Source organism: Vigna angularis, chromosome 9, assembly GCF_016808095.1.
Source record: "Vigna angularis cultivar LongXiaoDou No.4 chromosome 9, ASM1680809v1, whole genome shotgun sequence".
In the NCBI taxonomy this organism is placed as follows: Eukaryota; Viridiplantae; Streptophyta; class Magnoliopsida; order Fabales; family Fabaceae; genus Vigna; species Vigna angularis.
In genome coordinates this window covers 27,307,944-27,330,438 of record NC_068978.1, presented here as the reverse complement: position 1 = coordinate 27,330,438, position 22,495 = coordinate 27,307,944, and the positions used below count along the sequence as shown (strand labels likewise).

At 33.4% G+C, this 22,495-nt stretch overlaps 2 protein-coding genes across 2 annotated transcripts; both read right to left on the bottom strand.

The window, feature by feature from the left end:
- Positions 1-363: 363 nt before the first annotated feature.
- LOC128193983 (uncharacterized) lies at positions 364-18,108 on the bottom strand. Its single transcript, XM_052868242.1, has 7 exons — positions 18,013-18,108; positions 8,245-8,827; positions 2,552-2,608; positions 1,374-1,546; positions 1,204-1,281; positions 946-1,048; positions 364-819 (listed from the first exon to the last, which is right to left on the bottom strand). The coding sequence occupies exons 2-7, from the start codon at positions 8,786-8,788 to the stop codon at positions 482-484; spliced, it is 1,293 nt and encodes a 430-aa protein (XP_052724202.1). The 5' UTR covers positions 8,789-8,827; positions 18,013-18,108; the 3' UTR covers positions 364-481.
- On the bottom strand, positions 9,430-12,362 carry LOC108346726 (probable disease resistance protein At1g15890). Its single transcript, XM_017585779.2, has 2 exons — positions 11,914-12,362; positions 9,430-11,848 (listed from the first exon to the last, which is right to left on the bottom strand). The coding sequence occupies exons 1-2, from the start codon at positions 12,360-12,362 to the stop codon at positions 9,430-9,432; spliced, it is 2,868 nt and encodes a 955-aa protein (XP_017441268.2).
- Positions 18,109-22,495: the final 4,387 nt, after the last annotated feature.

The following is a 22,495-nucleotide window of genomic DNA, read 5'->3' as shown; positions in this document are numbered from 1 at the left end:
AACTTATTCGGCAGATCATATTGTAAAAAGTAACTTTCCCCCACTTTGTTCTCATACACTATAAAAATATTTTTACATCGATTAAATTATATCTGTATGCAGAGATATGAAAACAAGAGATATAGAAGAAATTCAATTTTTATATCAGATCCAAAACTGATATAAATTTTTTTTATGAAACAAAACTAAAATACCACTTATTAATTATTAGATTAATTTTCTAGTTGAGGAAGATTTATACTAAAATGAGCATGACTATTAAAATTCTCATAGGCATAGTATGTTTCCGTATCTGTTTTTCTCTATCTAGAGTGAGATATTATATTTCGAAAATCTTCATAGTTTACAAATACACTACGAAAAGTCTATCATTAATAGTTTCCCTAACATAAAAAGTCCTTAACAATTCAACACTTAACTTCAATCTCTTTGTTTTTTAGATTAAACCTTTGAACACTCTAGAATCTCACACTAATCTATTTCAAAGTAGCTTGAGTCTTTCAACATCATCCAACCAATCCTTATTGAAACCACAGTTACGCAGATCTTTTAACAATTCAACAAATTCAGGGTGGCTTGACATAAACACACTATGGCTTTGGAGAAACTTCAAAAGCTCAGCCAGACAAGTGTAGGCAAAGCCCTTGTATCTCTCACTCATGGCATCGTCTGCTAAACGAAGAGAAGGATGCTTCACAAGGAAATTGCTTAACAGAGCCAAGTTCTCTGACCCCAAATGCTTCTTAGAGACAAGTTGCTCAAGCTCCCTTCTTACACTATAACCAGAACTTGAATCTTGAGTGATCTCAGCAAGTTTCTCTGAAAAGGAAATGTCATTCAAAAGAAAAACAATAAAAACACATTCAAGTGATCAAATTCATATGTCATCTCTCTTAGAACAATTAATATGCGGATAAAACAAAATACAAGATATCTTCTTGTAACCTGGAGAAGCTTCTTGAATGTCTCCAACACCAACATCTTCAGTGGTTTCAAGTTCTATATTCAAAACTGAAAACGGTACAGATATTTGAGCTTCACCATGTTCCTACATAGATTCAATCAATCCGTCATTACATCAGCTTCAATCTCTTTATATTTTATGAATAGAAAACAAGCAACACTAGTTTTTAGCATGGGAAGTTATATATATAATATTTCACTACATTCAAAAGTAACTGATAAGTGAAACAATGAACTAACTGATTCTGAATCAGTTGACAACGCTATCGTCTTCTCATATGGTGATGCAGTTCCATCTTCACAAGTTTTCTTTGTTTCCTGCATAAAATAAACGAGTTATTAAATTGAGTATTTGATTGAATGTGATTTGCAGTTAGATATGTTAACGGAAATAGATTGATTGTGTTGACCTGCGATGAAGTGAAGTCAGTTCCTGATAATACCTCAGCTTTAACATCAATTGAAAAGTCTTCTTTTGCTTTTGTCATTTCATTCTGACTCCTAATCTCTGTGGTTTTAGAGTCTTCGTCAAGATCATCTGCTATCTCTGTTAATATATTCTTTATAGGTTGATCTGTCGCTTCTGATCATATAATAAATATTAAACACCTCTCAACGTAATTCATCACAAGATTAAAAGTGTGTGCTTTTAATTATAAATAATATTTTTAAAAGTGTAAGAGTATTTGTTTATAAATGATATTTTGATAATTAATACAAGCTAGCTTCAATTGCTTATTTTCTTCCGTTAATTTTTTTTCCTCTTTACTTTGTACTTTTTTCTCTCTGTTACCATAAATGAAACAAAACATCTATGCTAGAGAATAGTTTTACTTTATCGAATGTCTTAAATAATCTGTTTCCAGAAAATATATAAATTAGAATGCAAAAGAAAAAATATGCGTCTGAAGAAAATATAAATAAATAAATACAAAATAACTTTAAATAAAAATTAATGATTTAAAAATAATATTAATTACATAAATATAATATGTTTGGAAAATTAGGGCGGTCAAAATTCCACACAGTTCAATTTGACTGACTATGAGTTGACCAATTGGTTAAAAAAATTAGTCTGACGCGACGTTGGGGAGTTTAATGAACCGATTGACTTTGCTTAAAACACAATGGCCGATTTTTAATTTATTTTATTCGATCAAATGTTTTCTAATTTGAAAACTGAATTCAAATTCTAAATTAATCGAATATAACCATAGTAGAAAAGAATCATCATATAAATATGCCTCAGTGATAATGGCATATGTAAAAAAAAAAAATTATATACAATAATAATAGTAAGAGTTGTAAATGATAATTTAAATATCATATCAATATGCATACTAAATCCAAACACTAAATGATAGTTCTAGGTAGTACTTAAATAACATTTGTGTAATTTTTAAAGTGGATCCAACGTATTTATTTTAAAACTCAATTTCAATTTGAAAATTATAATCCAAAACCGAAAACATGTGTTAGGTTATTGTTTTACTACGATGTGGTAGTTTTAAAACTTTTTATCACAGCTTGGTGAGTACCCCAAGGCATGTTGAGTAAAGAAAATAAGTAGAAAAAAGAGAGTCAGAACCTGTAGAATTAGTATTTTGAGAATTGGTAAACACTGAGTTAGATGTTCCCTGAAAATCTGCATATAGATTTATTAATAGTATATGATGTTAGAGGAATATGAAGAGTAAATAAAGTATTAAAATCTCAATAACTATTTGAGTATTTTTTTTATTAATTTTTATTAAATATTTTAATTTAATTTATACTCAAAATTCTTATATTTTTATTTTTTGTTTAAATGAGTGACATAACTATTATTTTATGTCATTATTTTGCTCATTTGTCTTTCGTTGTTAATATAAACAATATACGCGACGTGTATATTATACCTTAATTGAAAAATAGCACTGATATTAATGACTTTTGTTTATTATTATTTGAGTGAGCAGAAATAGTATCATTCACGTTATCTATAAACTCTCGTTATATTTGATCTGTTTATTTTTCAAATGCAAGATATCACTCAAATGTAAATCAGTTGTGTGAAAACCTAGAGTGGTGGTGAGTTTTACAAGAGAATAGTATAATATTTTAATTATAAAAGGTTTAAGTTATATAAATATTTTTAATAGTTGAATTTCATTTTATATAAAATTGTCGTTTCTCTAAACCTTTTCTTTAAGTTTTTTCTCTATTATTTCTCTTTAATTCTAATCTCAATCTTTATTAGAGATAACAGAATCGATCATAGCAATGAACTCTACATAACTATTAAATCAAGGAGTATATACTAGTAAAAAAATAACATTTTTAACTCATATATTATGACTCGGTTTTTGTTGAACCAAAGCATATCAAAACACGGTGACGAGGGAGAAACGGCGGCGAGGACGAAACGGCGACGAGGACGCAGCTTATAGCGTCCTCCTCGAGCTAGGTTGGGCCAAAGCGCGAAGATGAAGCTATGGAAGTGGAATTTGTGCGGAAGTAATGGATATGGTGGTGGGCTCACAATATTGGTGAGGTTTTGGTGAGTATTTGTGGTAGGATGGAGGTGTTTGATGGATCTCCGGAGAGGTTGGGCCAACTCTAGAGAAGGGTGGTTAGAGGGACCTCATGGGATGCTCTAGCCTTGACTTGAGACAAGATATGTTTGCACACATTTTGGCATAATAATACTCAAATTCATCAAGTGATTTTACAAGGAAGGAGACCCCAGTCCTTGAAGTTCCAGGGTGATGAAAACCACCACGAACACAGCACACAGCGACTCCGCCACCGCCACCAACTTTGTTTCCGAGTTTTGCTTCTCACTCTCTTCAAACATCACATCAGGCCTAATTCACAACACTTCCACTGCCACCCCCATTTTTGTCTCTACAATTCAAACCCCAATTCAGCCACCTCTCTCTCTGTAAAATCGTTTTCTCTGATAACCTACCACCCCCTTTTCCTCTCCCTCCCACACCTCAAATTGTGTCCAACAATCTTCCTCGGGTTGGCAGAATCTGAAATTCGAAGAATACACAGACAAATCAAACCCTAACATTTTGGAAAACTCTAAGAACGATGCAAAGTTAAGGGAAGCGAGACCGACGGAACAATGGAAGCAAGAGCGGCGGAGCGAGTGGCGAGAGCGAGAGTGATGGAGCGAGATCGCGAGAGCGAGAGCGAGATCGCGAGAGCGAGAGTGAGATCGCGAGAGCGAGAGCGACGGAGCGAGGGCGAGGGAGCGATGGAGCGACAGTGCGAGGGAGCGATGGAGCAACGATGCGAGGGCGAGGGAGCCACGGAGCGAGGGACTGAGAGAGTGACGAAGCGAGGGATTGACTGAGAGAGTGACGGAGTGAGAAAGTGAGGGAGGGAGTCAGATCTGGACGTGCAGGTAGAAGGAAAGGAGGGAGAGCCAGGGAGCCAGGGAGGGAGCCAGATCTGGAGGAAGAAGGAAATGAAAATGAAAGGTTACGTTTTTTTTTGGTTAAGATACGTGCACATATGCCTCGGTTCTCTGCTCGCCTGAAGCAATACATCCATATAAGTCTCGATTCTACACCTGACCGAGGCATATAGTTCTCAGAAAAAAAATGAAAAAAAATATAAAATGATTATATACCTCGGTTTCCGTTTAAACCGAGGCATAAACATTATTTTGCATTAGCAGGTAGACTTTTAGGCTTCGGTCGTTGCTTTAACCGAGGTAATATGACTTATATGCTTCAGTTGATTTTGAACCGAGACGTATAAGTTCACTTAAGTTACAAAAATACCACCGCATTTTAATAGGCTTCAGTTTCACCTTAACCGAAGCCTATAACGCGAGTTTAAAAACAATTTTTTTGCTAGTGCACATTAGATATTGGATAGAAATGAGAAAGTAAAGCACTATATAAAGATGAAAGACTCATTAACCTATTACCTTAAGGTTTTGGGTAGAGAGTAATGTCAATCCTTTATATAGTTGGGCTCATATCTCATTGGTGTTTTTTGGTATTGTGTCTCTCTGGTGAACCTGCTCCTCGATAGATCCAACAGAGACAACCTCTGGTTGCGCGAGTTGGGTTTTCTAGCTTTGAGTCATCTTAGGAAATTTTGGATTCGTACTTCGTTAATCGTTGAATCAAACTAAAATTTTGACAGGTGTCCCTAGACATATGAATATTTAGTTTGACCATTGATATCTTGGATTAGAGGTTTGTGGTTACAATAATTTTTTCATCATTTTGATATACTTATTATGCAAATGAAATGGAAAATAAATTATGCATTGTAAATGTTTAGATTGTATTAAATTATATGTGGTGAGATTGGTTGAAAGTGGGGAACATATGTATGACATTGTGTGTTATATTTGTTGGGTTATTGGGCTCCCTTCCTATGTAGAGAATATGTCCAAATAATGTGGACCTTTATGTTTCACTAGGTTAAGTAAAGATGGGCCAAATTAGTAGAAGGTTATAGTATAAAAAACAATTTCAGTGTTCTTATGACAGGAACCTTATATGTGATATGGTGTAATCCATTCACACTGCCCTTACAATGAAACAAGGGCCACTACAAGTTCACAATTTCCATTGAATCTAATCTCAATGCATGATATCTAAATAATTAAGTTTAGAAGAGTGTTTTGATGTGTGGTATATAGTTTTACATCTATTTGAAATGTATTGAGGTATGTTATGATATGATTATATGATATGATTATTGAGGTATGATGTTTCTTTTATAAATTAATTTATCTTTTTTTTTCAATAATGATCACCTTAACGATAAGAAAATGAAAATGCACTTCTAGAAACACTTTTAGATAACGAGAATCCAACTCTCTGATTAGATAGAAAATAGTAATTTTTGTAATGTATAGTTTTGTGATAGAACAGAACATAGTAGTTTGAGATGTATATATGTTATGTTAATACAATTATACTTTATAGGATAACAATAGTAATATACTATTATACTATTAGTTATGAAAATGTTTTATTTTATTAGCCATAAAAAAATGAGATGTTACGAGTATTTTTTTTTTTTTTGTTAATAATACTGCTTTTGTTTCCTATTATGATGATCTACCCATTATGTGCGTAGCGTAATGGTATTTACACTATTGGAATAAAAATTTATGCGAGAAGTATCATTTTCTTAGTGTGTCATGTTGTTGGTTTATCAGATACGATTTTGTATGTTAATTGCTCATTGAACTAAAACAAGAAACTTACTGGTGAATGTGTTTTATCTAGAGGAAAATCTGTTGGTGATATTGGCATTGATGAAGCTTTTCCAACAACAATTTGTTGTTCTTCCTCTACTCTTTCTTTGCTTTCTTTCACTACATCCTCACGTTGTTTGTTGTCTTCATCAATCTTGGCAAGAGTAGATTGGTTTGCATTGTTCTGTGATGAAGTTAACTCACTCCCTCTGCATGATCACTAGTACAATAAAGGGATATGGCCTCGGTTATTTTCGGTTATAGACACCGGTTTCCTAACCGAGGCATATACAGACGAGGTAAAAAGTTTATCTCTTTTTGCCTCGGTTGTGACCCGAGTCGAAAAACGATAGAATTTTGCCTCGGTTTCTACTGAACCGAGTCAATATCTTGGATTCTACTGCCTCGTTTGAGACCTGAACCGAGGCAGTATAGTGGTTTTCGATTTTCCAGGCCGATGACCTCCATTAACAGATCACCTTCAATCAGATTAACTTATTATCATTTTCTCTGTTGCATCTTTATTATCATTTCCTCTGCATTTTTATTATCATTTCCTCTGTTGCATCTTTCGATCTCAAACTCTATGAAACCACAACCAGAAAAAGAGAGCAAAACCAGAGAGAAAAATATCCAGAGAGGCTAAAATCATATTCAGATTCTTTCATAAATATAACAGGATCATACAATACAAAAAAGAAAACACAAAAACGAAAAAATCCTTAAGCCCGTGCTCTGCTTCTTCTTCACCTTCACCTGCGTAAAATGGAGCCAACAACGACGACTTTGCTGAGCAACAGCGGTCCGACGACTGGCCTCGGCTTCACCGTGAGGTTGCGAACGGCCAACAGCCACCGCCAAAAGCCACCGCCAACAGCCGGGCCTTCAGATCTGTAGATCTAAGATTTTTCACCGCCAAAAGCCACCGCCAACAGCCACCGCTCCAGAGACGGGGCCGCTTGCTCTTCACTCCAGAGACGGGGCCGCTTGCACAGGCGAGGTGGTGGTGGCTCCTTGTAGCGGCGGGGCAGCGGCGGGGTCGCTTGCTCTTCGCTCCAGAGACGCGATGGCAGGTGAGGTAGAAGCTGCACTCGAGCCGTCGCCCAGAACGAGGTGGTGGTGCCTCCCGGCAGTGGCGAGGCAGCGGCGGGGCAGCGGCGGGGCAGCGGCGGGGTTTTCTCGAAGTGGAGATTGGAACGAGAGAGGGGCAGCGGCGGGGTTTTCTCGAAGTGGAGATTGGAACGAGAGAGAAGTGAGATTGGAACGAGAGAAGTGAGATTGGAACGAGAGAGAAGTGAGAAAAATAAAAGGAAAAAGAGGTAGCTGCTAGGTTTTCTCGAAGCGGATCAGTCCAAGCCCAAGATATATGCCTCGGTCAATTTGTTAACCGAGGCAGTAACTTTTTCATCTGAAGTATATACCTCGGTCCATTCTGTTAACCGAGTCAGTATGCCTTTTAGACACCGGTTGTTTAGCAACCGAGGCATATAATGATTTAAAAATTACAGTCCTGCCACCGCGTCTGATACGCTTCGGTTCCGAAAAAACCGAAGCATAATATACGAGTTAAAAATGCAATTTTTTACTAGTGGATGCTGCTTCAACTCCAGAGTCTTCTCTCCTTGGATTCTCATTGCCAATCTCTTTGGGTTTAAGATTATCAAGAGCTCCACTTATTTGCTCATGGAGATCCCGATTTTTGAAATATTCTACAGAAAAGATAGTAACACCCTATTCAAAAAGTACTAACAAGAATAAAATAAAATGTGTGCGCTTAAGAATCATAATTTTAAAGTTAAATTCTAAACATATATATATATATATATATATATATATGTTATCTTTTAAATAAAAAATAGTTTAAATTCTTGCATTAATTAGTTATATTTCTACAATATTTAGATCGTTTGTAGTTAATGACTATACTAACAGCATTTTAGACCTTTTACATATTTTTTTAAATAATAATAATAATGATTTTTTATTATTCCAAGCTTGTGATATATATCTTTAGAAAAACTAATGAAAAACCAATGCGTAATGTGTAAAAAAATCGCATATAGTACCTGTCATAGAATATGAAAAATGTTTGAGATCTTGAGGGAATGAAGGGATGTACGGTTTTGGGCAATTCCTCACCAAAAACTGTTTTTGGGTAAGAAATTCAATCTTCTGGCGAAGGCTTGGAAGTTCAACAAAGCCTGCAGTTTTCAGATTTGGAATCCCAACCTTTTCATAACAGTTTCCTTCGAATACTTCCTCTAGCATACTTGCTTCCATGATTAACAGAGCTTCTAACATGGGTACCATTTTGGAAGTTGGAACGGGAAAGATGCATTTCAATTTGTTGCATTCTCTTATGATAAGTGCTTTCAGCCTTGGGAAAAATGGCTTTCTATGATTCTTTGCATCCTCACCAATTATCTGTTTTAATTCATTGCATCTATAGATGTTAAGTGCACCTAAATATGGTAAACATTCCAGCGCAGAAGCACAAAATAGTACTTCAACTTTTTCACAACTCAGAATATGTAACTCAGTAACGTTTTGTAGAGTAAAAAGAATCTTGGATGTATCATTCAATGACAAATTTTCCAGTTTCACATTCATTTCTTGTGCAATCACATCATTTGCATTGGGCTCATTTACCTGCAAAGTGTTCACCATAGTCAGAAAATGCCTCATGCTCCCACCCAAACTATACAATAAATCTATCTTTTCTCTTAACACATTCCACCAATAACAAGATTCAGAAGTCAACTTAGTTTTTTACTGATGTTTCAGACAAGAGAAAGAGAAAACACATGTGGCATCTTACGAATGAATATTTTATATTTTTGGTAAAATACTATGTAATTATACAATATCGTGCTTTAAAATTATCTCATTTTCAAACAACTGACGTCATTGTTAAATAATTTTATTCTGAAAGAATAAAGAATTTAGTTTTATCACATGTTAACTGTTTACATGAATAATAAAAATTGTATTGACACATGTAACAATGTATTACGAATAACTTACCTGCGTTAATTAAATAACTAAATGTTTAATTCCTCCACAGAATGTTTTATAAATAAAATATTCAATTTTTCAAATTTCAGCCATTAGCTATCTATTGTTGCGTATCAAAAGTTTAATAATATCATGTTTAGGAAATTTATTTCTAAAAGAGTGTTTTCAATTTTAAACACAAATAAAATATTAACATAATGTTAACCTAATTGAGATGAGATGAGATTGTTATATGATTAGTCATAATTATATAGATAAACATCTTTTATGACGTCTTTTAATTCTTGATGCAAATCTTCCTGTTCATGCTCATGTTGGTATCGGCCAAATAAGTATTTTAACCCATCACATTCGCCTATTCTAGTATCTTCAAGTTTTGGAATTTTTTGAGTCACCGGAAGTACAAATTGTAACAGGTGACAGTCGGAGACATGAAGAGTGGTTAAATTTGGAAATATTGAAATAGTACTCTTGTTATTATTATGAGTATCAACTATTTCTTCTCCAGAATCTTTCAATTTGTTTTCATCTCTTATTATACTTTTCAATTGTTCACAATGCTCTATCCGCAATGTCTCCAACGAATATAGGCTTTGTGTCGTCGACAACTCAAACAGAGATGTCAACATTGGACATTGCGAGATAGACAAGCATTTAAGATTGCAGAGGGAGATCTTGCTCTTAAACAATGCGCCTTGCAAATGTATGCAATTAGATAGATCTATTGTTTCTAAATCTTTTAGAAGTTCAGAGGGAAGGGGTCCATTGCATATTTCTTTCAAATTTTCCATTCCTACAAGTTTAAGCATAACCAACCTGGATAAGGCACTTTGCACAAGAGAATCATTATTGTCAATTAGGCATGTGAGTTGTGAATTATCTGCCAATGCAATCTCCTTTAGATTACTCGTAGATTCATCTTCAGGAAAAATAATATCAGGTATGAGATTTTTCCATACTCCTAGAGGTCCACTTAATCTAAGAATTTCTGCTTTTTGAACTAGATTCTTCAATGTCTCCTGAGAAAAAATTTCCATAGCGTTATCCACATGCAGGGAATTCCTTAAAAACCATTCAGGGTAAAAATTTTCCAGGAAGCTATGTTCCACTATACAAAACCTTTGATAGTTAGGAAGCTGTAGATGGCAATCTTTAAAAATTTTATTACCATTAGTGGTTACTAAATGCAACTCTTCCAATGAAGAACAACTTCTAATCACTTCAAATACATTGCTCCTTTCAAAACGACAATAATTCAAATTCAATAATTTAAGATTCACCAGTTTTCCAATCTCCCTAGGCAATTCATCCATCATACATTCAACCAACTCGAGAGTCTCAAGGGCCTGTAGGTTTCCAATAATCGAGATGTCACCTAATTTGAATCTTTTGAGGTATAAAGATTTCATATTGGTCAACCTTTGAATTGACTGAGGCAATGATAAACTTGGTCTCATCATCATAAATGGAAACATACGTTCAAGCACCCTAAAGTAAGTATTTGATAAAATCAAAACTTGAAGCCCTTCTATGTTTTCAAAGAATGAATTTGGGACCTCCACATGATCCGTTTTATACATGTAGACAATAAGAATAACAAGTTTAGATCTATCAAACTTGGAGTAAAACAAATCATTGATTTCTCCTCTACATAATAAATATTTAATATCCTTCCCCTTTTCAACCTTTGTCATTTCATTCTTCTTAGATGTATTCACTGCCACAATCTCCTCGTTAGCTATCCACAAAGCCATTTCACGAACCAAGTCATGCATTTTTACTCTTCCAGATTTACAATTCAAAAGTAAACATGAATCTATGAGTTTATATTTTGCTACAATAACTTTCTTACGACATTCGTCGTAACTGTCATTGTCATTAATTTTGTCAATGAGAGGTGCTCCTTTAGCAAGTCTGACTAAAAGTTCTTCAGATATTTCTTCATCTTCTCGAAACAAAGAACATAAAAGGAAAAAATTCTTGGTTGTTTCATCCTTCATATTGTCATAACTATACCTTAGACATGTATAAACTTTTCTCAGACTTTCATCTATATTATCATGTACGTGCATGGACTTTTGTAAGGATTTTAAGGCTACATCCCATTCTTCCAGAAGTCGTGAACCCTTTAAACTACGACCAATTAAAGCAATTGCAATTGGCAATCCTTTACATTCTTTGGAAATTTTGCGACCTCTATCAAGAATGCTTTTAAAGGATTTATTACTTAAAGCAGCATGCTTTTGGAACAATATCCATCCCTCTTCCTCTGGTAAGATATCAAGTTGAATTATCTTCTCACATTCCATTTTATTGCATATTCTTATATCGCGAGTGGTCACAAGAATTCTACAATTATTATGGTTGCCCTTAAATGGAATACCTATTTCTTCAAAATTGATATCTCCCCACACATCATCTAGAATCAGAAGAATTTTTTCACCATTGGTTAATCTATCCTTCAACTTTTTAGGCCTCTCTGATTCGGTACAATCCTTCAATAACAGTCCTAATGGTCCTGCAATATCATCTTGAATCTCTTTTATATCAGGGGTATTAGATATTGTAGTATCAATCACTTGATTATAACATTTTGACTTCTTAAGCTCCTTACCCACCTCTTTTGCTAATGTTGTTTTTCCTGTTCCCCCATCCCTTGCAATCCAATCATATAGTTGTTGTCATCTTTCAAGGCATTAAAAAGTTCTTCAAATTTCAACTTTCTACTTTTGAAAGAAATGTAATTTTCAGAAGAGTGATATTCAATGTCAGGAACATCACGACTGATTCCAAAATTTTCAAAGTTGCGTTCAACAAGTCTTCTAATCTCCTTTGTCTTACTTTCCAATTCCTTCCCCCTACTATATTGCCATTTGCAGTTAGGACACCATCCAAAGAAACATGTCACTTTCTTTTTGGTGTCTTCTTCAATAAGTTCTTTAGCTTGCTTTTGCCATTGGGTGACATTTTTTCGTATGTTATCACCTCTTCTAGTTGCCACTCTAGCATACTCTTCCCATGTTTCCTTTTTTGCTATCAAATTTTCCCTTTCCTTTTCAAAGTCATCAGTAATGCATGTGAAGCAACAAATATAACGTGATTGTTCTATTGTTGCATTAATCAATTTCTCCAGAGTTGACTTTGCCAAATCAGATACAATGCTCACCATCTAAATCAAATTGAATACATGAATTTTAATTTATAATAAATTGTTAGATTTTTTTAATGCATGGAAGAAAGAGTAAATCGTTTGTGTAATCCATGAACATGGAATACTTATAGTCCCAAGACAAAGAATCTAACATATATCTCGATTGAATGGATATGTGTAATGTAGTTAGTTAAATGCATATTAGAAATTACTTTTTAAGATGTCACACCAATTACTATGCGATAATATAACACACTTAAAAAGAATTAATAACACAGATAAAATGACATTGTATACATCCAAATACAATAGAAATTTAAAAACATTGCATGGAGTGGTATTTATCTACTACTGTAATTAGACTAAGTTTAATATGTAATTTAGAGAGTGAGATGCTCACTATCTCATTACAAATCTTTTACAATATACAAAACAATATCAATTCACAAATATTAAAGTCATAAAATCACAACAAATTCATAAATAAGTGAGTGTTTTTATATCAATGTAGCATACTTTTTTCATTGATTCTTTAAGTATCCATTTGAATCAAACAAATTGTAACATTCCAAATACATATATACTGTTTTTATTTTTATTATGATTGAATGATTTGAAAAAAATTTATGTTTCACGAATTGCAATGAAAGATCGATTCATATGAAATATTGCATCTAATTCAAAGATTAATAATTAAAGGTTTCGTCTAAACTATATGTATGACAAAACCAAATATTGTACTTTTGTCTAGTGAAGTTGGAGAATAGATAACACTTTCTCTAATCTCTTATTTCATGAAATACTACATAAGTAGACAAACCTTATGATCTCGTGTAACACATTTTGAAGAGACATTAGAAGTGTGTAACACAATTATGACGAGGACTAAATAATTCACAAACTTGCATTAAAAGCATGTAAGGAATAATCATCTTAACCAAGGACGTTGTTTCGACTAAGTATTAAAACATGGTATAAGACTAGTCATAAGTAATAATTTGATAAGGATATAACATCATAGGTGAATAGTAAAATGATTGCAAATTCCTAGTCAAGGGACCAATTACAAAAGCAAAACGATCTAAGAGGCTTGGGCTTTATCTGGCCTAAGTAGACTCAATGTTCATCTAGTTAAGGAAGATATAAAGACTTAGTCTAAGATTCTTTTGTAAAGATTAGAATAGGATATTTTGGTTCTTTGTATAATGAACCAGGATTTATTATTTGAACCATAGGGACCTAAAAGTCTAGTTTAGATCTAAAGGGAGAGATATACTTAATTTTTGGGCTTGATATGAGATGCATGAAACTAGGGTTTCGTAAACCTAGAAAGTGCAAACTTGGAGTGCACTACTCCTTGAGCACACCATGACAAGGAAAATGTGACTTGATTTGGTGGCAAGTCACACTATAGGCATGCTATCTTTTGCATCCAAAATTCAAATTTCTAGAATTGTTTTTGGTTTTACTTTATGAAGATCATTTTTACTGTTTCTTGGCCTATAAATAAAGGTCTCTACCTCTTGTAAATAAGCTTGGTTTTATTAAAGAAATGTTGTCCAAATTGAGTTCGATTTAGATGCTTGAGCTCTCCTTAGATTAGTTCTATTTTTCATACTGCTTTAGGCTTCCTTCCTTAGGAGTTGGCCTCACCTTTCCCTAGAAAGCTCACTCTAGCTGAACCAGATGCCACCAAATCTTCATCTCTTTCATGCTTTTGCAACCTCATTCTTCCATGGAGTCACCCATACTCACAGTTGCGTTGAAGAAGCAAATAACACAACTATCATTTGGTATCTTGAGTCTTGTCTGCTCACGGCCTAAAAGAGATAAGTTTTTCTTCTCCAATTTTTTTCTAATTCTGACATCTTTTATGTGATGTCTAGAGTTGTTTGTACCAATTTTTTTATGTTCATATGTCTTTTGTTTGTTTCAAATATTCCACTTCTTCTTGAACTTTCATTTGGCTTCTAAGTGTTCTTTGAATTTATACATAACTGCTTTTACATTTTCTTGAGTATTTCGTTAGGTGAATTTGCTTTATTTTATTTTGTCATTTTGAATTTAAAATTCATTTTATTTTATTAGCTAGGTGCATTTTATTGAGTATTTTGTTATTGTACTTTGTGTTTAGCTTCCATTTATTTTGTGTTTTTCTTGCTTTACTTTCCTCAACCTCTTATTTTTGGATATCAGTTGGTGTTGTTTCCTACTTAGAGGTATGGGAACTCATCTTTGGAAGTAAAAACAAGTGGAACTACAAGAGAAATACACAATCGAGTGTAAAAACAAAACAAAAGACCCAAGAGCGAAGGAGTAGAGTGAAACACTTAAAGACTTTTAAGTTTTGAAATTCCTTTCTTTATATTTCTGAGTTGTATTTGTTTTAAATTCTTAATTGTGTAACTTGGCCTAATTAAGTCTATTGAGGGAGTCTCAGGTGTTCTTTCAACTCTTAACTAGAACTTTAATCATATATTAAAATGTTTTTACAAGGTGAGTATGTAATGTACCAATAAGCCTCACCTTAGGGCTGCTTAGTGTAGAACTTTATTCCTTGTTTTCCTTGCTTTGTTTTATTTTATAGCTTAATGTGTGACATCTTTGTCTTTGACTTAATTTCATTTAAGACGTTTTGTGTAAGAATATATAGTTCCCTTGGCTAGGAAAGATATTGCTAATTAAGTAATCCAAGTGATTCATCTCTCTTTCTTAACTCAACAAGCTTTCTATCTAATTTATTCATAAGTATGAGGTATGTAAGTTTGAGTTTATGAAGAAAATTCATGAGAGTGTGAAGCACCAAATACAACAACAAACACAGAGATATATGAAACAAAATAACAATGGAAGAGGGAAGTTATATTTTAGGAAGGGGATTGAGCTTGCCTCCATTTGTACAAAGAAAGATTTTCAAAATAAAGGAAGTTCAAACTCGACTCCCATAGGGATAGTCCCTTTCAATTGATTAAAAGAGTTAATAACAATGCATATATTTGACCAATGTTATAAAGTAAATGCTTCTTTTAATTTAGTGATCTTATTCCATTATTTAGCACGAATGATAAGCGAGACTCTCTAGATATGAGGTCAAATCATTATCAAGAGGGAGAGGATGATGGCAAACCCTATCCAAGAGACCAATCACAAGAGTTATGACAGGAATGATCCAAGAGAATTAGACTTCATTTGAGCTAAGCATACTTAAAGTTAATGTTTATATAGGCTAAGAAAGATGTAAAAACCGAGTCTAGGATTCTTTGATAAATATTGGAATAAGATATTTTGAGTCTTGTATAATTGACCGAGTAATATAGGATTTATTATTTGGACCATAGTTTGGGTTTAAGCATAATAATCTAGTTTGGACCTAAAGGGAGATATGCCTAGTTTTTGGGATTGACGTGAGATGCATGAAGCTAGGGTTTCTTAAATCTACAAGGTACAAACTTGGAGTGCAAGACTCCACCTCGAGCGTGCCATGACAAGGAAAATGGTACTTGCTTAGGTGGAAAGTCACACTAGATGCATGCTCTCTTTTGACTATAAAATTCAAATTTCAAGACTAGTTTGAAATTATTTTTGACTCTACCTTTTGGAGACCATTTTTAGGTTTTCTTGGCCCATAAAGAAAGGTCTCTACATCTAGTAAAAGCAGCTTTGAGTTTAGTAAAGAAATGTTGCCTAAATTGAGGGTCATTACTTGCTTGAGCTCTCCTTATATTAGTTTTCTTTTCTAGACTATTTTAGACTTCTTTCCTTAGGATTTGACCTCACCTTTCCCTATTAAACTCATTCTACCTGAACCAAAACCCACCAAATCTTCATCTCTTCCAAACTTTTACAACCTCATTCTTCCACGGAATTACTCATCCTCACGGTTTTCTTTGAAGAAACAAAGAAAAAGACTAAAATAGAATGATAACATGTAATGACAAGATTATAAGGACATTTCTTATCAAGATAAGAATAAGCTATTCTTAATTACTTTTCATCAGATGATGAATTTAACACAAGAAACAAGAATACTTCTTCTATTCTGTTAAAAACCTTGTAATTATAATTTACAGAATTATGTTTTTACAATTTAGCTATGGGATTGATCTCTCAAACTAATCAATGAAATTCTAATTCAATTGAAACAAAGATTCAAAAATTCAAAAATACAATTAAAATTGAGAGACAATTATAAACACACCATTACCATAAATATGACAATTAAAATTTCAACACATTATTGAAAAAAAAAACAAACTGATTCAGAACATCAATGAATCAACATCCAATCTTCGAAAATATTGTAGCAAGAGAAATGAGAAAACTATTTTGTATATATGTGTGTGTCTTCTTATGTCAACGAAGGTGTCCTTATAAGCTCATTAATTTGTTTGCTAAGATATAATATAGGTTAATATTGCGTACCCTTCATTATTTAGTATTTTATCCCATCTATATCTTTTCAAGAGAAATGTCCTTAACCACATTATTATTCTGATTGGTATGGTTGAATTTGAGTAAAGTGTCCTTTTGGCTTCACTTTATGTTTGACTTTATTTTGAAGTGTAAATTAAATTATATATACGTAATTGGAGGTTTACCTTAAGGATTTAAATCTTAAGAATTTAAATAAGTAGTATTTCATTCACATTGATTTATTATTTACATTGAAATTCATTTATTCGGACTCCATTGTACCTGTGTAGATTCAACTACAAAGATGAAGTTCTAATACTCCTCTATATTATAAAGCATACCAAGTTTTTGCACTTTTCTTTGTGAACTTTTCCTATATTATTTTAGAGCCTAACTAGAGAGAAAAACATTGACTTAGTTATGGGTAGAAGTTATGTTAACTATTCATATTCGTCTGTCTAAAGATGTTGGAAATGGTAAAATATTTTATTTCTTCTTGAAGTTTATTAAAAGTCTTTAAAAATCATTAACATAGAGGGAGACCAAGTACATTGGTGGAAGTTATCAAGAGGAACTTCATGAATGATATATATATCCTTTGTATATTTAGTCCAAATGATTTACAACCAATCCTAGGGTAATTGTATAATTTATATAAAAAATATTATTATATTCATAAATGAAGAGGCATTTAACATAATATAACATAATATAAGCTTATTTTGTAACCATTATCTCATGTTTAAGTCTCATCATTACAAACAAATTATTAAATAGCAACCAAATTCAAAGAGAGAAAAATTAGATATTATACTAACTAAATTATACATCATTTTATAAATTAAAAATTATTCATATCTAAAATAGTTATTATTATTAATAAAAATTATAATTCGTTTATGAATGAAAGTCTAATTAATTAGTCTCTAATTTAGAATAAATAATAATAATAATAATAAGTAGCTTAATTTTTTATAGCTAAAGTTAGAGACTAATTTAAAACTAATTATAATTTTTTCTAAAGATTATATTTTAGATACAAAAAAATTTTAGTTTATAAAATGTTGTATAATTTAGTCATTATTTTTTTTCTTTACATTTGGTTGATATTTAGTAAATTTCTTGTAATACATGATAAACTTATTATCTTTAAAATAAATACTTGTTTGAAACACGCATATTCTAGTTATTACACAATTATAGTAAAACAAATGTGATAGAACAATTTGGAAAAACAAAGCAAACAAGTATTTACCTTGATCCTTTGTGAACTTTATGTTACTTTTTTTTTCTTGCGTCTTGTCTTTAACTGTGAACCCTTAATCCTCTCCAATTTGGACAAACAAAAGCTTTGTTTATGTTTTTCTTTGGACCTAAAAATAAACAAATGAATTGCACATGAGAAGAAAAGCAGTCCAAAACATTTACATCAATAATATAATGCGTCTTCTTTTAACAAAGACATACCAAATAAGCAGAAACCTTGTAATCAACTTTATCCTAATTTTACTATTTTTACTTATGACTTTACTAATTTTTGAAGGGTGCATTTGTCTAGCATAGAAGGAATTCAAAATGTAGGAGCTCTTCTAAACCCATTTGAAGCATTAAAGCAATGAGTTAATAATTGCACTTGAGAAAAGAGTGTGCTTCCCCTTCAACTACAAGTATAGGAACCATTGAAGGCCACAATATACATCAATGCTATTTTTTTCAAAATACAGCAAGAACGTCATGGTTGTTAAAATTTCTTTCATTTTGAATAGAAGAAGACTTAATGAATCCTATATACAGTTGTTTGTAAATGGCACCTTATTATCATATATCCTGATATATTAACAACTTTTTTTTAATAATTTTTTGATAATAAGATATGTATTTTTTTTAAAAAAAATGTATTTTGAAATTTTGAAATTAACATTTGTAATATCACAAATGAAGACAAGGAAAAGTTGAAAATAGGAAAGAAAAGATGAAGAGAGGGATGAATGTGTTTTGTATTTACCTGAAGATATGTGTGCTCCGCAATTTCCACAAACCTTCAAAGACTCAGGTAATGCTCTCTGCAATTAGCTGAAATGAAGTATACCTCTCACACTTGACTTTAATCTCTTCTTTGCTCTTTTGAGTGTAAAACCTTTGAACACTCTAGAATCTCATACTAATCCATTTCAACACGCATTCCTCCCATCAAAGAAAAGCATATCTTCCTTTTGTTTACAATTTTTGAATCATTTCTTCAATTTTATTTTCATGTTGTTGGCTCACATCTCAGCCCGCATTGCTCCATGTAAAGAAAAAGCATATCTGCATTCTCTTCTCAACTTTTGCATTGACTATTATTCTTTTAGTTTTGCCTAAATTTAGTACAAAGATGAATACGATGCATCCTGATTCTAATAATATCGTTCTAATTATTATTACTATTATTATTATTATTATTATTATTATTATACTTTTTTATTAAAAATGAGAGTTTCTGATTTTCATATTATTAACATTCATTATAATTTTATCTTTTATTTTTTCACCTTTAGAATTTCACTTTATTTTTAAATACCTACACCTTCGCTAATTTGTTATCATTTATTTTGGTTGCCATGTAAACATACTTTCTGATTTAATTTTTGACATTACTTGTCTGTTTGCCATATTTTAGATTGATCTATAATAGAATATTATATAATACTTATCATGCATTTGTAATTTTGTTTTTCAGTTATAATTTTATTTTAAGTGTTCTAACATTATGACGTCTCACTACAAGAAAAATGACTATAGATATAATCTAAAATTTCCATATTTTAGATTGATCTATAATCACATAAATTCTTTTTAATCCAAAAAATGACTTATATATCGTTGAAAAAGAGTGAAAGAGAATGGTATAGACACTTCATCACACTCATCTCAACAACTAAAATATTCCAACATCCATTGTAGAAAAAGAAAGAGTATCATCATCATTCTGATACAACAACAATGAGTCCTCCATATTCTCCACCACCATGTTCACCCTATTATCCATACTATTTTCCTCCTCCTCCTCCTCCTCCACCACCACAACCACCACCACCACCGCCGCCGCCACATTGCAACAAGACAAACTACACAAAACCCTTTCCACCACCACCGTCATCTCCACCTTCAAACTGTAACACGACCAAACTTCCACCTCCCATTTCCCATAACTGTTTATGCCTTCCCAATACTCCTATCGTTCCTCCTCCTCCTCCAATCACACCCTACTCTACGTCTCCTCCTCCTCCTTATATTGTAGTGAAACACGACTACAAAGCTGTATTAGCAGTTTCAGCTTCTCTAGGTGGCATCTGTGAAGGAGAGAAGTCCCACATCTAGTAAAACATTGTAAGGGACTTCCTCCTTTGGTTATAAAAGAGAGGTTAAGGTTCCCCTTTCCTCATCCCATTCTCTTCTCTTCCTTCTTTAGTTCTCTTTCTTTTAAGCAATTGAGGAATTCAAAAGAGTGTTGTAATTTCTCCTCTTAGTATAAAATTTCCAGTTATTTGCCTAGTCTAAATTTTCTCATCTTTATACTTTGTTGTGTGTGCTTGTGTCGTATGACTGATACCCAACAGTGGTATCAGAGCTATAGGTTTGTATTCCGCTGCTATTGTCATTAGAATAGTGTTGGTAAAAAATTCTGAGTATGCTCTGTGGTTGCGGTTTAATCCGATCTTCCGCATCAGAAAAGAGTTATTACTGGAAACGTCTGGTAGTGTGAAAGTGCTGTCTGGGAAAGTTCAGGCTAAGGAAAGACTTGATACTTAAGAGTGTCCGTTGTGACCCACCTCTCTTTCCTGGGAACTTCTTAGGCTTTACTTTACGGTCTACCTGTGTAGTTCCAGTACACAATACTATTCATAGTGAGAAGTGCATAAGCCGGTTCTGAGAAAAAAAAAATGACGAGAAAATATGAGATAGAGAAGTTTAACGGGAATAATTTCTCGTTATGGAAATTAAATATGAAGGCAATTCTGAGAAAAGACAATTGCATAGATGCAATTGAAGAAAAACCCGCAGAAATGACGGATCAGAAGTGGAAAGAAATTGACAACAACGCTATCGCAAATTTGCACCTGGCAATGGCAGACTCAGTATTATCTAGCGTGGCGGAGAAAAATACAGCAAAGGAGATTTGGGATGTCCTCATAAAATTATATGAGGTCAAGTCTCTTCACACAAGGATATTTTTGAAAAGAAAACTTTACACACTTCGAATGAGTGAGTCTACTTCGGTGACGGATCATATCAACCACCTCAACACCTTGTTCGCCCAACTATCAGCCGCAGATTTCAACATAGTTGAAAATGAGCGTGCAGAACTTCTACTTTAAAGCTTACCAGACTCGTATGACCAACTCATCATCAACGTTACTAACAATAATATTGAAGGGTGCCTATACTTTGAGGATGTTGCCGGAACTATTCTTGAAGAAGAATCCAGGCGGAAAAACAAAGTAGATAGAGCGGAAACCTCTAAACAAGTAGAAGCATTGATGATGACAAGAGGAAGATCAATGGAACGTGGCTCCAGTGGGAGTAAAAGTAATGAAAGGTCAAGCTCACAAAGTAAGAAGAGTTTCAAATACAAATGCTACTATTGTGGCAAGAAAGGGCACACAAAGAAAGAGTGCTGGAAGAGGAAAAATGAAGCTTCAACCTCACAAGGTTGTGTTGCAAATGCCGAAGAAGATGGAGAAATCCTGGTGAACGAAGCAGCAATCAGTTCTAATGGTGAAAAGAAATTTCATGATAGATGGATAATGGATTCAGGAGCAACGTGGCACATGACTCCACATCGAGACTGGTTTCACACTTATGAGCCTATCTCAGGTGGATCTGTTTTCATGGGAAATGACCATGCATTGGAGATTGCTGGAATTGGTACAATCAAAATAAAGATGTATGATGATACTGTTCGCACAATTCAAGGAGTAAGACATGTGAAAGACTTGAAGAAGAATCTATTATCTATAGGACAACTAGATGACCTCGGATGTAAGATCCATATTGAAGAAAGGATCTTGAAAGCAGTAAGGGGAAATTTGGTGGTCATGAAAGCTGAGAAGATCACAGCAAACTTATATGTGCTTATGGGAGATACTGTGCAAGAAGCTAATGCAACTGTTGCATCGACAAGCGAAGAAAAAGCAATACTAATGTGGCATCGTAGACTTGGGCATATGTCAGAACGAGGACTGCAAATTCTTGCGGAACGTAATCTCATACCCGGGCTCAAGAAGGTTGATTCACCTTTCTGCGAGCATTGTGTAACAAGCAAGCAACATAGGCTGAAGTTTGCTAGAACGACTACCAAAAGTAAACATATACTGGACTTGATCCATTCTGATGTGTGGGAATCACCAGAACTATCCCTCGGAGGAGCAAAATACTTTGTATCATTTATTGATGATTACTCTAGGAGATTATGGGTGTATCCTATCAAGAAGAAGTCCGATGTGTTTGCTCAGTTCAAGGAGTTCAAACCACAAGTAGAACTTGAAACTAGAAAAAGAATTAAGTGCTTGAGAACAGATAACAGAGGAGAATATGTCGATGGAGATTTTCAAGATTTCTGCAAGAACGAAGGTATTGTCAGACAATTTTCAGTACCACACACACCGCAACAAAATGGTGTAGCAGAGCGGATGAACAGAACTCTTGTAGAAAGAACACGAGCTATGTTGCAAACTGCGGGTGTAGCTAAATCCTTT

Bases quoted from the DNA above. Each gene is read 5' to 3' on its own strand.
- LOC128193983 (XM_052868242.1), bottom strand. From the start codon at position 8,788: ATGAATGTGAAACTGGAAAATTTGTCATTGAATGATACATCCAAGATT. The intron at 1,547-2,551 runs GTTCTGACTCTC...TTATATGATCAG, and splicing joins TCAAAATACTAATTCTACAG to AAGCGACAGATCAACCTATA. The intron at 820-945 runs GTTACAAGAAGA...TTTCCTTTTCAG, and splicing joins CATTCAAGAAGCTTCTCCAG to AGAAACTTGCTGAGATCACT.
- LOC108346726 (XM_017585779.2), bottom strand. From the start codon at position 12,362: ATGGTGAGCATTGTATCTGATTTGGCAAAGTCAACTCTGGAGAAATTG. The intron at 11,849-11,913 runs GTTGAAATTTGA...TTGGATTGCAAG, and splicing joins ATTTCTTTCAAAAGTAGAAA to GGATGGGGGAACAGGAAAAA.